At 37.6% G+C, this 15,122-nt stretch overlaps 1 protein-coding gene across 13 annotated transcripts in view; it reads right to left on the reverse strand.

Annotated features, from left to right (window-relative positions):
- NNT (nicotinamide nucleotide transhydrogenase) overlaps positions 1 to 15,122 on the reverse strand; it is a 119,745-nt gene that overhangs the window by 49,252 nt on the left and 55,371 nt on the right. For all 13 annotated transcript variants that reach the window (XM_072756952.1, XM_072756953.1, XM_026016999.2 and 10 more), the window contains 4 exons: positions 4,836 to 4,969; positions 4,358 to 4,549; positions 3,309 to 3,462; positions 333 to 494 (listed from right to left, as the gene is read on the reverse strand). In XM_072756952.1, the coding sequence (XP_072613053.1) occupies positions 333 to 494; positions 3,309 to 3,462; positions 4,358 to 4,549; positions 4,836 to 4,969 (642 nt within the window). The remainder of the gene's footprint in view (positions 1 to 332; positions 495 to 3,308; positions 3,463 to 4,357; positions 4,550 to 4,835; positions 4,970 to 15,122) is intronic.

The raw sequence follows: 15,122 nt of genomic DNA on the forward strand, positions 1-15,122 counted from the left end.
GAATCTAAGAATAGCCCCTAAAGGATGCTGCACTTATGATTCTGTGGTATCAGAGGAATCCTTTCTCTAAAGTTAATTACAATTGAAAGAAATAACAATGGCTCGGCACTGCTTGAAATAAGAGCAGCCCAACAGCCTGCCACATGGCTCAGCCCCTCACTTATAGCCTCACCCCTGCCTCCTCTGGGAGCCCAAATCACCACAACCACCACCTCAGATGCCAAGCCATACAACTTGTAAACAAACACTTTAGAAACCCCATTGAAAGCAGTTGGAAAGCTGAATAAGCCCACGAAAACCTAAGGTGAGGGGAAAAAAAGCGAGGAACAAACCTGAGATTGCGTTAGTCACAGACATCAGTGGTGAGTGGAGGGCAGGGGTCACTCCCCAGACAGTGTGGTAGCCCACGATGCCGGCCAAGCCAAACGTGGTCACCATCTGGGAAAAGGCTAAATTGGGCGCCACAAGGCCCAAACCCAGTATCCCAGTGAGACCTACAGAGAGAGAAGAGTGTGAGCTGACATCCAATTATCTCAAGATTAAAAGCACACACACCCACACCACAAACAAACATGTGAAATAGTCAATGCTTTTAAATTCTACACCCAATAATGAGATTTTTTTACACATTTCACAATTGGGTTCCAGGCGAAGGTGGGGTGGTTGAAGGTATTACGAACAAAACTCAACTTCCTGACCACGACCTCCCAAAACAAAATGAGCTGTAAGGACCTAGTAAAATTTATGAGTCACCTTAGTAACAATTTCCCCATTGTCCTCTTCCCTGTTTTAACTTTCACTGACAATGCCACATGTGTTTATACAAGTGTTTTCGTTCCAGAATTATAGACCTATACAGGATCTACGAAAGCATTTTCTACTTGGGCAAGACACGACCTTTACAAGACAGGACTTTTTTGAAGCCAATTTCACGTCACTCAGCTTTGGCTGAGGAAGAGGGATTTTAAAAAGAGTAGGAAGGATTTCATTCACTCCAGCACCTCCCCAAAACATATGGCTTCCACCCACCCGGGACAGAAGTTTTGCAATTGCTCCTGAATCTGGACTGGATTGCTGGCCAGGGCAGTCAGCTCCAGCCTCAACACCAAGTCAGCAAACAGGATTTTACAAAGAAAAGGAAAAAAAAATACAAATTAAATTAAGAATGTGCAGAATACAAACAGTCAGCTCCGAACATACATCTTTAATTATTGCCTTTCCTAATAGCAAACATGTGGATGGCTGTTCTGCAACAGAAGGAAGGGTTACCTAGTGGTCAGTAAAAACAGAATGCTAACGGGGGACCAAGGAGATGGAATTCAACTTTCTTGAATAAGATACTTTTTTCCCTTGATGTAAATAAAGTATAAGTGGCACACTAGGGGCACCCAGGTGGCTCAGTGCCTGAGCATCTGCCTTTGGCTCAGGTCATGATCCCACAGTCCTGGGATCGAGTCCCACAATGGGTTCCCCACAGGAGCCTGCTTCTCCCTCTGCCTGTGTCTCTGCCTCTCTCTGTGTGTCTCATGAATAAATAAATAAAATCTTAAAAAAAAAAAAAGAATATGTTTTCATAAGCCAGACTGCCTCACTCAAATTGTGGGCCTACTGCTTGCTAGCAATGTGATCTCAGGCAAGTTACTTAACTTCTCTGTGCTGTAAAACTATTAACCCTCTCTGTCCTCATCTGGAAAAAGAAAATAATAATATGCCCACCTCACTGAGGTCTTGTAAGGAGTAAACAGGTTAAGGCATATGAAGTCTTTAGCGCAATGCCTGGCATTCATGAAATGACCATGTTAATCAAGAAGCACTAAATTATCATAATCTGGAGTCCATTTTTTGTTGGGCATCTAAGAAATCACATATCTGAAGGCTTTTTATCAACTCGTTAATAAACTAATGTCTTTTCTATAGCATGTTTAATAATGTCTAATATGCTATTTCTATAGTCTTTATAACAAAGGAAAGAGAAAGGTAGAGAAAAAAAAGGGAAAAGAAAGCAAATCATATTCTTTGAAAAATGCTATTCAAATAGATTCCTAACACACACATAAAAGAAAAATACTTGTTTTTATTATAAAGAAGGAAGTTTAAAGAAAAACAAATATAAGGCCATTCCTTATTCACTAGAATATGCCAATGTCCTATCTATTAAAAAGCAATAAACCTTGACTTAACAAACAAGGGAAAAATCTAGGAGGAAAAAAAACCATCAGATGTGCCTCACTGTATATCCTTACCAAGCGCAAAGAGAAATGGAAATTTACAATCCTTTCAAGAATCCTCTCCAGGTATAATATAATTATCTGGTTTCTTTTTTTTTTTTTTTAACAAGTTAAGTGCAAGTAGGGACACTGCCCCATTTATTCACCATGTTCGCAACTAGAGGCTTTTCAGTCATTTTGCTGAGACTTGCTCTTTATTCAGGAGAGTTACATATTTCTTGTTCAAACATCTGGGCTCGCATGGGAATTTGGAGAATGCTGAGGCTACAAGAATTGTGTGCCTGGTGCTGGTCCTTAATTCTTTATAGTTTGCTTTTGTTTTGTGTTTGCTTTGGCTCTAAGTAGATCTAAATACTTTTAATTCATTCTATGAGGAGAAGCCAATTTAAAACCAAATGTCCATATTTCAGACTCTAACAATTCATAACCAAAATGAATATTTATCACTATTTTACAATGACTGTGTAATGTGTTCATACAGATGAACTAAAAAGCAAAGAATCTGTGTTAAATTGTGAAGAAAGAAATGAAAATTTAAAAACTGAATTTTTTTACCAGGTGGAGAACTTAGGATGTTAGACCATCAGTCAGGGCTATTCCTGTCTCCTACCATTTACTCTTCAATGCAAACATGTGGCCACCAGTCTTACCCATGTGCAGATGATCACAACTGATTTTTTATAACTTGTAAAGATAAATAAATAACCACATTTATAGGCACTTAACACAAACACAATCTGACACACACACTCGATGTATTTGATGTAAGGTAAAACTATTAACAGCCATATTTGAAATGTTTTCTATGAAAGAAAATCATTAACAGCCTGTATATGCTTTTATACATTCACTCTAGTAACCAGCCAGTGCCTGTATCTCTGGGGTCACCCATCAAAGCAGTCTCCAAGGCCGTGGAGGAGAGACTAATAACACATTATCAAAAACTTGCTTCCACCAAGCCCACTTCCTAATGGAATCCAAAGGAGAACAACAGGATTTCATTCACCAATTTTGCCAATTAATGCATTTCTTACAAAATCCAAATAATCAGGACTCGACCCTCATGAATGTGGTCCTCACCTGCTGTATATCCAGAAGCCGTAGTCATCGTCTTCCTGAAGGGGGTGACGGTAGCTGCTTTCTCAGCTTCCAGCTCAGCTACCGTCTTCGGTTTTACAGGGGCACCTTGAGGAATATTTTTGGGGGTGGGAGCGGGGAAAATCACTTCACCATCCTAATAGAAATTAGAAAAACAGAATTTTTTCAACAGTCAACCTAGCATTTCAAAAACACAGAAGATAGTGACAGTCCGGGGGGGGGGGGGGGGGTTGTTCTTTTAAATATAATTTTTTTAGAGGCAGCGCTGGTGGCTCAGCAGTTTAGCACTGCCTTCAGCCCAGGGCGTGATCATGGAGACCCGGGATCGAGTCCCATGTTGGGCTCCCTGCATGGAGCCTGCTTCTCCCTCTGCCTGTGTCTCTGCCTCTCTCCCTCTCTCTGTGTCTCTCATGAATAAATAAATAAATAAAATCTTTATAAATAAATAAATAAATAAATAAATAAATAAATAATTTTTTTTAAGATTTATTGTCAAGCAATCTCTATACCCAACATGGGGGGGGTTGAACTTACAACCCCAAGATCAAGAGTCATATGCTCTACTGTCTGAGCCAGCCAGGTGCCCCTTAAATATAATCTTAAATAAATTCATGACATTTATAACTTACTTTATGAAAATACATATGTATATATAAATATTTGTTATGCATGCATGCATAGATATATAATTTCTATGTGCACAGAACATATATGGAAAAATATAGATCAATCCCCTAAAAGATAATAGGTAGCAAAGGGAAAGTTTAATTTTTACTTTATTAAGTTCTTTTTGTTTTGTTTGTTTCTGTTTTTCAAAAGCAGAGCATATTTTGGATCAGCTCATGTGTATCTAAGTCTCTGTGATACTCTTCTGTGATATTCTCTGTGAAATCGTTCTGCATTTCTAACCAATTTTCACTGGCATAAACCCAACAAATGAACACATTACTAGATGATACCTCAATTCCAAAATAGGATCCTTTCATAAATAGAAATCCTAAAACACAGAAAGGAACAGGTCTCTTACTTACCTTCATCACTACAGTTCCTCTAATGACATGACCCATTGTACCAAAGTCAAAGTCGTCTTTCACTTCAAAATAAAAATTATCTTTGTCAGGGCTGATGGCCTTCAGGAGCTTGGTGATGTTATTGGAATACAGAGTACTGGCCTGAGTGGCCATTCGGCTGGGAAGGTCTGTGTAGCCTATGTGAGTAACTCCCTACATGAACAAAAATATAGTCAGAAAGGTCTAGTTCTATCAGTTCACATTCCTTCTAGGATACTTCTCATAGTCAAGGCTAAATTGTGAAATTATATATCTTTATAAACATATACACATCTCACAAGAAGAGATTTCAAAAAAGCTTTCTTTAAATATGCCTATTTTTAATTTTAAAAATTTTCAGGCCTCAGTTTCTCTGAATCCTTAAAGGAATAAACACTCTCTTACAAAGCACTAAAGACATGGAAGTTGCTTTATAGATAGAAGAAGCTGTTTGCTGTACCTTATGAACATAAAGTTCTCCTGGCTTAGTGGTTTCAAAGTTTCCGCCAGCCTCAGCAGCCAAATCCACAACAACTGAACCTTCCTTCATTGACTCAATCATTTCTTTACTAAATAAAACTGGAGCTTTTTTACCTAATAAAATCAAAGAAAACAGTACAAATTATACTATACTTCTTAAAACTCTCCTAATTATTACTGTAGTCTCTGGATACTCAAAAATTTAACATCTGAAATTTTAACTCTTTCAAGATACCCCAAAAGTTCATCACAGAGGTGAAATCAGTCATCCTCCTAGGAGGAACTACAGTAAGTATGAACTCCAAAGTCAATATGCAGGAGGGAGCCATCGAGCCAGCAAGCCAGCCTTGCCGTTTACTTACTCAGCATGGAAAGCCCAGCGCTCTTCTTCCATACTGGTTTATATCCAGGACCACTCATGAAGACAAACATTTTGTCTATTATTTTTTTTAAATGCATAACAGTAAGCTATTAAAGAAGCTATGCACACCTAAATTAGACAATGCGTGAAGCTCACAGATGTCAAGGAAATATTCAATAGTAATTTATGAATTACAAAATGGAATATTTCCAAATATCATAACAAACTTCACCATAGTTTCCTACATGCTATATTAATCTTCATTTAACACAGGATACAGTCAAGGAGAGACAGGGAAATGCCATAAAATGAAGACAACAGGAAATCCCAATTTGGGATTGGGATTGGAAAACACTCATATACTTTTTTTCCCCCTTAACACTATTTATTCGGCTTCTGATGAGTCAAGCCCTATACCTGGTGCTCAGAATATACTGGCAGGTAAACAGAAAAGATCCCTGTTCTTACGGAACAATCTAGTCATGAGATAGTTCACTTTTTAAATTTATTCACTAATTCTTATATAGAAGATAAAGCACCAGGCAGCCTGGGTGGCTCAGTGGTTTAGCACCACCTTTAGCCCAGGGCGTGATCCTGGAGACCCGAGATTGAGTCCCACCATCGGGCTCCCTGCATGGAGCCTGCTTCTCCCTCTGCCTGTGCCTCTGCCTCTCTCTCTCTGTCTCTCATGAAAAAATAAAATCTTAAAAAAAAAAAAAAGAAGATGATGATAAAGCACCAAACACAAGGATTTTTTAAGCTAAAGTATATTAGTTATGTTCAACACTGTCAGTATATTACCATGTTCATTTCACAGAACAATACATACATCAGCCAAAAGACAAAGGAAATAAACTTGAGACTGACGGTAGGAAAGCAGATAGTTAAGAGCCAAAGTATCTTATCTCCTCTTTTAGAAAGTTTTCAACTCTGTGTTTACAGAATTTTAGTGAAAACATCACCAATTTTATAAATGAAAATTAACATACAATAAAATTTGCACTATAATAATCTGCTTTTCAATCTACTTGTTTGGAATACATGCAATTCAAAAAAGAAAAATAAAGATTTGTAGCACATGTGGGAAAAAACGTTGTAAAGGCACAAATGGGTATTTATATAGTATCTCTGTCTCGATGCAAACTTTATACTTACAAGTTAAAGTCCAAATCCCAAGCCTCCTATTACTGAAGGCCTTCCTCCCTGAGTATAAGCATTCTTTCTCACATTCTCTCTCATTACTGCCCCACTGGACCTTCTGCTCCAGCCACAAGGAGCTAGCTGCCACATGGTTTTTTGGATAATCTTTTGGATCTCCATGAAATTTCAAGAATGAGAAGATACTTTCCCCAAAGACAACACTCTGAAGTCCTAGTGGTTTCATCACTTCTCAAAATTCTCTGGAACTATTCCTTTCCTCTACTCTCCACACTACAATCCAACAAAGCCATCTTGAACATTTAAATTTCACTCAAACATGAGAATTTGGGGATGCAAACAACATACATCTGAGGACTCTTCCCCTCTCACCCCTAAAAAGGGCATGCTGCTTAGCTCCACAACAGTTTAAAGCTAGGACCAAATTGGTTGCATCCAGAGAAACTGGCAAATTTAAAGTGCCAATGTGTACTTTCTAGATGTTTACAATCATCTACCTTCCCCTTCTGCAGTCCACAGCCTCTTCTCCATTAACCACCCTCTTGTTTGCTACAGCTTCTCCTCACATCTAATTTTTTCCCTCCGGTCTTAGGCTGATATGATTTAAAGCATATTAACCCGTGATTTAGGTCCAGGTCCACCCCCCCTTGACTTCTAACTGCACCAACTTTACAACCATCAACTTTGCAAATCTGTTTTGGCATCTAATCCTCCTGTTCTAAAAATTCTGGATTCCTTCTTCTTTTCTGCCCACCTATAGCTAAGGATCAGTTCCTGGACTGTAATCCTACTGACTTCACAAGACCTCAAGTGGCCAAAACCATTCAGGCTCCCTAGAAAACATCTGATATACTACTTACTTGTCTTCGATTTTACTCACTCAACCTTCACCAAATAATTATGCAGTAGCTGACACAACTTTAAATGCACAGACACACACACACATAAACATGCATGCATCTTAACAAAGATAATAAGTGTTCTGTCCGTACTGTCACTCAAGTTCTATCACTTTTAAAAGAATAGGATATTCTTTCACATAAAATAATTTATTTAGTCAAATAACTAGAGGGGGAGTTAAAATGTATTTAAGTCACAAAGGAACATTTAGAATACATGAAACTATTTTCAGTAAAATGCACACAAGGAAATAGTATGGATAGGCTGCTGCCATGAGGTAGAACAATTTTATATATATATGAGCGTTTCATATAGATTTATATACATCCGTAAAATACTACATATACTATATAGTTTCTAGTAAATTCTACATCATGTAATGTTTAACCATAGCAGGATATCTTTTGGAGTGGTAAGAATATTTTCTTCTTTGTACTTTTTCCTTATCCCCTAAATTTTCTATAAGAGCCAGTTTTAATTCTATAATTTAAAAAAAAAATCCATAAAGGCTACAGGGAATATAATGATGACTATAACAGTGCAGCTGGCTTTAAGCATTCACATGTGGATTAATTTTTTGAAAATTCTGAAAAGTACAGAAATGAAAATTGAAAACAGAAGGGAAAAAAGAGAGCCAAAAGAGGAGCAGGGTAGTACATAAAAGTTCCAAATGAGCAAGTCCTCAAAAGAATAGTTCAAGAAGAGGAAAGACTGAGAAGGCATTTCAAAATACTATCTTACCCTGATGGCCTACTAAGGTAAAAACCTAACATATGATAAATATGGCATCACGAAATGGAAGGAACAAAAAGGAGTAAGATGATCAGTAGGGAGCGAGGGGTGGAATATACCCAAACCTAATATCAGACTTCAAGTTAAACCCTAAACTAGGGACGCCCAGGTGGCTCATCAGTTGGGCACCTGCCTTTGGCACAGGTCGTGATCCTGGTATTGGGGATCAAGTCCCACATTGGGCTCCCTGAGAGGAGCCTGCTTCTCCCTCTGCCTATGTCTCTGCCTCTCTCTCTCAGTCTCTCTCATGAATAAATAAATAAATTTTGTAAAAATAGCCCTAAACTCTATAGATCAGAATGAATTATAAAAGAGAATCAACCTTCGGGGCACCTGGCTGGCTCAGTCAGAAGAGAATGTGACTCTTGATTTTGGGGTTGTGAGTTCAAGCCCCATGTTGGGTATAGAGATTACTTAAATAAAATTTTTAAAAAGAGAGAAAGAATCAACCCATAGAGAAAAAGAAAAAAGGAAAACCCTGATGAATATTTCTCTAGTCTTTGAATTTAAAAGTATTTCTTAAAGCAACAGGGAGAAGAGGGAAAGCATCAATAGATTTAAATATGAAATATATATATATTACAGTCCTCAAAAATCAATGAGAAGAAATTAATAAAAAGCTCACAGTATTTAAATTTACAAAAATAAAACACTAAAATCCTAATACATGAAAAACAAATTCAAATGGTCAATTCTAAGAGAAATGGCAACAAACAAATTTAAAAAAAAATGTTCACCCTCAGTATGAATCAGAGTTACAAAAAGTAAGATACTTTTTTTTGCCTCTTAAAATGAGAGACTCAAAAAAATCATAATAATGGGGGCATCTGGCTGGCTCACTCAGTAGAGCATGAGACTCATGATCTTGGGTTTATAAATTCAAGCCCAACACTGAGTGTAGAGATTGCTTAAAAATAAAATCTTTTTAAAAATCATTAATAATGTTGAAATGAAACAATTAGCTGGATGATCTATTTATGAGATTATGAACTACACAAGTTTCAGGAAAGCCAACATGTTTATCAACATGTATCAACTGGTCAAAAATATTGATATCTACTCATCCAATAATTCTACTTCTAAGATTTGATTAATCCAGGGGAAATAAATAAAAATATACTCACACTCTAGAATAACATAGAAAAAAGGGCAGGCCATTTTTAATTGACAAAATGTCAAGTTAAATGAAGAGCCCAACTTTGGGGAAACAATTAAATAAAATATGGTGCATTCTAAAAAGAAAATTCTACAAAACCACTATATTTACAATGATTTCTTAATGACTCATTAAGTTATATGAAGGAGAAAAGTTACAATATACTATTAAATGGGGAAAATAAGAATGAAATTGTATTCTGATTCAACTGATAAAAATGCATGGAAAAAGACTAAAAGGAAATGGTAAAACATTAACAGTATTTTTTCCTGAGTAGAGAGATTACGGATGAGCTTTACTTTCTACTTTGTACTTTCCTGCATTTCCAAAAGTCGCATACTATTTTTATTAAAAAATAATAATAATAGTGGGGCACCAGGGTAGCTCAGTGGTTGAGCATCTGCCTTTGCCTCAGGTATGATTCTGGGGTACCAGGATGAAGTCCCACATCAGGCCCCCCACAGGGAGTCTGCCTATCTATCGCTCATGAATAAGTAAATAAAATCCTTAAAAAATAAAAAAAAACAATAGTAAAATACTCCTGCATAACCACAACCAGTTTCTTCTGTAGGTAGAGTTGTACTAGAAGAGGGGCACCTGAGTGGCTTCATCTGTTGAAGCAGCCAATTCTTGGTTTTGGCTCAGGTCATGATCTCAGGGTTATGGAACTGATCTGGAGTTGGGCTCCACACTCAGCATGGAGTTTGCTTGTCCTTCTCCCTCTATTCTTTTCCTCAACTCACACACTCTCTCTCTCTCAAATAAATAAATATCTTTTAAAAAAGCGTTGCACTAGAATTAAAACAACTTAAAAATGGCACTAGACCAATATAGTTACTTATCAATTGAAAATTGCTACAGCAAATGAAGCCTACACAGGACAGCCTTTCAAAAAGTACTTCTAAAACACTTCCAGAGTGAGACAGAGACCAAACTATGGATGGATAGGAAACAGGAAGATTTTTACATGATAAAACATGGAGAAGAATATATCCAATGTTTAGTTCAAATCCTTCAAATATAAAGACATGTTCCATATGCCCCAGAGACAGCCTGGTATAGAGTCTAGATAGAAGAATAAAACATAAAATGATCATATCAGATGTTTCAAGACATAACTGAATAAGTCAGAAGAGTTAATGCAGTGCCTGGGCAGCTCAGTCGGTTGGGAGTCTGCCTTCAGCTTGCGTTGTGGTCCTGGGGTTCTGGGATCCAGCCCTACATTGGGCTCCCTGCTCCATGGAGAGCCTGTTTCTCCCTCTCCCTCTGCCCCTCTCTACCCACCCCCACTTGCTCACGTGCTCTCTCTTTCTCACTCTCTCACTCTATCTCAAATAAATAAATAAAATCTAAAAAGAAAAAAAAAGTCGGGGTTCCCTGAGTGGCTCAGTAGTTTAGCGCCTGCCTTCGGCCCAGGGCGTGATCCTGGAGTCCCAGGACTGAGTCCCACATCAGGCTCCCTGCTTCTCCCTCTGCCTGTGTATCTGCCTCTCTCTCTGTGTGTCTCTCATGAATAGATGAACAAAATCTTTAAGAAAAAATAAATAAATAAAATAAAAATTAAAAGTCAGAAGGGTTAATTAAAAAGGCAGATAAGAATTATTTTTATAAAAGCAGGTACAACTGGGCTTTCTCCTTTGACTTCTCATTTCTGTTAATTTTACAATTTTTTCTGCAAAACATAAGATACACAAAAAGACCAAAATTGTTACATTTCCTCAAACTACCTCCCCTCAAAACAAGAATGCCAACAAAAAATGTAATAATAGAGAAATTTTTTTATGTATTTCTTGGTACAATGCAAGCTTGGGTAAAATATCTGGCAGGACATCCAACTTCATGAAATATTTCTTGGTTCCTTCTGGTTCTTGGACATTACATTTCCTGGTAAAATTATTCTATTCCCTCCCAATTGGGGACGTTTATTTCTGTACTTTAGCCAAGAGAATGGTAGGACATGGTGCATTCACAGTCATTGTTCAAACATTCACTCATTCATTCATTCACTCAATAATTTATTGCCTACCATGTGCAGGCTGGGTAGGAAGGAAAATTTCCCTGATAGCTCTGAAGACTAATATTTTAGGACTGCAAGAGGTTGCATTCAAAAGTAGCAGTTTTCTTATCTAAAATAGCTGAGGTATGTAAAGCAGTCATCTAAAAATCTGTAGTTTCCCAACTGGTTGGCCATTATTTAGGTTGAGTAGGGCTGGCACAGATTAGAGTAAGGTATCCCTGAATTTCTGTGTACATCATGAAATAACTGTAGACTGAAAAAAATGCCTCACATGTGCATCGTTTCTAGATGTATGCATGTATGGTTGTAATCCATACAAATTCCTTCTTAAATATGATTGAATTTATAAAACTCTTTGAATTCTTTTCAAGAAATTCATAGAATTATTTTCATACTCACATATTTTCTCATTAAATGAATATTAACATCAAGTTTTAAAAGTATTAAAATTAAGAAACTTCTAGAGATGCCTGAGTTGATTAAGCATCTAACTCTTGATTTCTGCTTGGATCATGATCTCAGGGTTGTGAGAATGAGCCCCATATCCAGCTCCATGTGCAGTGAGGTGTCTAATTGAGATTTTCTCTCACTCTCTCCTTTTGCTACATGACTCCATGCTTGCTCTCTCTCTCCAAAAACAAATCTTTAAAAAAAAAGAACTTCTAGAAAAATTACTCATTTCTAAAAACAGCTTTAGAGGCACCTGGCTGGCTTACTCAGAAGAGCATGTGACTCTTGATCTCAGGATCACCCACACTGGGTGTAGAGATTACTTCAAAAAAAAAAAAAAAAGGAAGAAAGAAAATAAAAATCACTTTAACAACTATAACTAGATATCAAAAGAATATTTCATTGGCCTCTCTACAAGACTAAATTCAAAAAGAGTGATTTAGCTTAAACCAAATACCAATGGGTAAAGATTTACCAGAAAGTTTTACAATATATTATACCTCACTGAATGAATCAGGCCCAATATGATCATCTGAAATCAGTAAATTCTCAGATTCCATCTTACTGAGAAAAGAATCAAGCCCTCACAGACAACTTTAATAACCACACCCAAAAAAAAAAAATTTAAGGGGAAACCACTAAAAATATAAAGAACAAGACACCAAGATGAAATGGTTTTACCACAATTTTTTTTTTTTACCACAAAATTTTATAATGATTCCAAAGAGCACTTAGTATTATTTACTGGGATGATTCAAGAGCATGTGATCAGATGAGGAAATTCCTGAATTTCTAGCCTATAAGGCATCAAATTAAGACAAGCTCAAGGGCAGCCCTGGTGGCGCAGAGGTTTAGCGCCGCCTGCAGCCCAGGGTGTGATCCTGGTAGACCCAGGATCGAGTCCCACGTCAGGCTCCCTGCATGGAGCCTGCTTCTCCCTCTGCCTGTGTCTCTGCCTCTCTCTCTCTCTCTCTGTCTCTCATGAATAAATAAATAAAATCTTAAAAAAAAAAAAAAAAAAGACAAGCTCAAGAAAAACCCTCTGCTGGGATCCCTGGGTAGCTCGGGGGTTTAGCACCTGCCTTTGGCCCAGGACGTGATCCTGAAGTCCCAGGATCAAATCCCACATGGGGCTCCCTGCATGGAGCCTGCTTCTCCCTCTGCCTGTGTCTCTGCCTCTCTCTCTCATTCTCTCTCTCTCTCTCTCTTTCTCTCTCTGTATGTGTCTCTCATGAATAAATAAATAAAATCTTTAAAAAAAAAAAAAAAAGAAAAACCCTCTGCTTTAACAAGATCATAGTATATTTAACAAGATAGTAGCAAAGAGATTAAAAATACAAATTATAGAATACATTCATCCAAACCAAAACAGAGCACTAAGATGACAAGGTTAATTTTTAAAGTAATGCATATTATGCATTGACTCAATGGAAAATATAGCGCGTAAAGATATTCTGAACTACAACATTTGCACATAAAGAAATGTCATTATAATCTAACACAATTTTGCACTGAGCACTGCTGTTTACCAAGTGCCCACTTTGTCCTCTTGTCACTACTCTGATTTCCATTTTCTCCACATCAATGAACTTCAGGAGAAATGATCTCAGAAACCATTTCAGAAGCAGGCTTGGCTGGCCTAAGGGTAATCTCACCTTATTAGTGACTGGTTCAGAAATTCAGATGTAAGCCAAGGAGCATCTCATTGCCCTGTCTCTGTGAATTGGCTCGGAGATGGGCACTAACCCAATTAGGGCCAGTAAGGACAAGGGAAAGTGGGACACCTAGGTGGCTCAGTGGTTAAGCATCTCCTTTTGGCTCAGGTTGTGATCCTGGGGTCCTGGGATCGAGCTCGGCATCAGGCTCCTTGGGGAAGAGCCTGCTTTTTCCCTTTGCATGTTTCTGCCTCTCTGTGTGTCTCTTGTGAATAAATAAATAAAATCTTTAAAAGAGAGAGAGAGAAAGAGAACAAGGGAAAGTTTGCTAAGGGCTTCTGAAAAAGAAGTCTCCTTGCTCTTCAGGAGGGAACCATCGGAACTGACCTGTCTTGCACTCTGGATTTTGTGTTATACACACCAGAGGTCTCAAACCACGGCTGCCTTCTATCACTGAGGATACGGCCAATTCACAGAGCAGGGCAAGGTCAGAGAATACAGGGAGAGCAGCACAGCTAAAGCTCCCTGATATCAGCACACCTATCCACACTTATGACTGTACTTTCTTCAAAGACATAACCCAAGAAATCTCCTTTCTTGTTATTTAAAGATTTTATTTATTTATTTGAGACAGAGAGACAAGAGTGAGCAAGCATGAGCAGGGAAAGCAGCAGAGAAAGGAGAAGCAAACTCCCCACTGATCAGGGTGCCTAACACAAGGCTCAATCCCACAAACCTGGGATCATGATCTGAGCCAAAGGCAGACACTTAACCACTGAGCCACCCAGGCACTCCAAGAAATCTCCTTTCTTGTTTAAGGCAGAATGTGTTGGAATTTCTGCTTCTGGCAGCCAAAGTTATCCTAACTGATATACACCAAAGGCTCTTTTGGAATTCCAAAACCACAGATGGGGTTAAAGCACTGCATCATAAGCTATACAAATGCTACAGAAAAGGACAAATTGGTTTTTTTATGCATATATGTATACCTATGAGAAAATCAGATAATTGATTATGTAATAGACAGGAGGTGGCAAGAAACTGCTGAATATCTGATCCACTGATCTATCATCTACTGGGTCTGTGATTTAGCCAGCCTCATGGTGCACGGAGCAACATACTGACTCAACCTCTCCATCTATGTTATCGCTGGCTAGGCTATAAACAGCTCTGTTCATGAATAGAGATTCTGACCCATGCTTAAAAGAGTCAAGCAGAGTACTTTATATGTGAGTTCTATCCATAAAACTAGAGAAAAATCTTCTCTACACAATTACTTGTATAAGGAACCAGAGAGAAAGTCAGGCCAGCAAAACCTTGGCTTTCACAAATTGAATGCTGTAAGACATTTCTAAATGTAATACTTACGAAATATGATTAGTCAACAGCATACTTCAGCAAATTAGAGAAATCCCTAAAGACTGGTTTGAAGAAAAAAACCTAAAAACAAGCTTTTACCTAATTATTAAAGGACACATTTATAAAAATTAAAGATTATCTTAATAATTTACCTCTCATAGCTGCAAAATTCTGTATAAATAAAAATCAAAATTAGTCAAGATTTTACCAGGGCTCCATAAGCAATGGGAATTCTTAAAAAACTAAAGCAGCCTACTGCTTAATAGCCTACTTAAATGGTAGCACAGATAGGAAATGTATAATATTCTTATATAAATTGTAATTCTTTGTGTGCCTTCCAACACATGTTTAGATGTACCTTTGCTACCAAAATGCCTCAAAAATTGAAGCAATGAATATTTATTACATGTTCTAATTTT

The sequence above is a fragment of the Vulpes vulpes genome, chromosome 4 (genome assembly GCF_048418805.1).
Source record: "Vulpes vulpes isolate BD-2025 chromosome 4, VulVul3, whole genome shotgun sequence".
NCBI lineage: Eukaryota > Metazoa > Chordata > Mammalia > Carnivora > Canidae > Vulpes > Vulpes vulpes.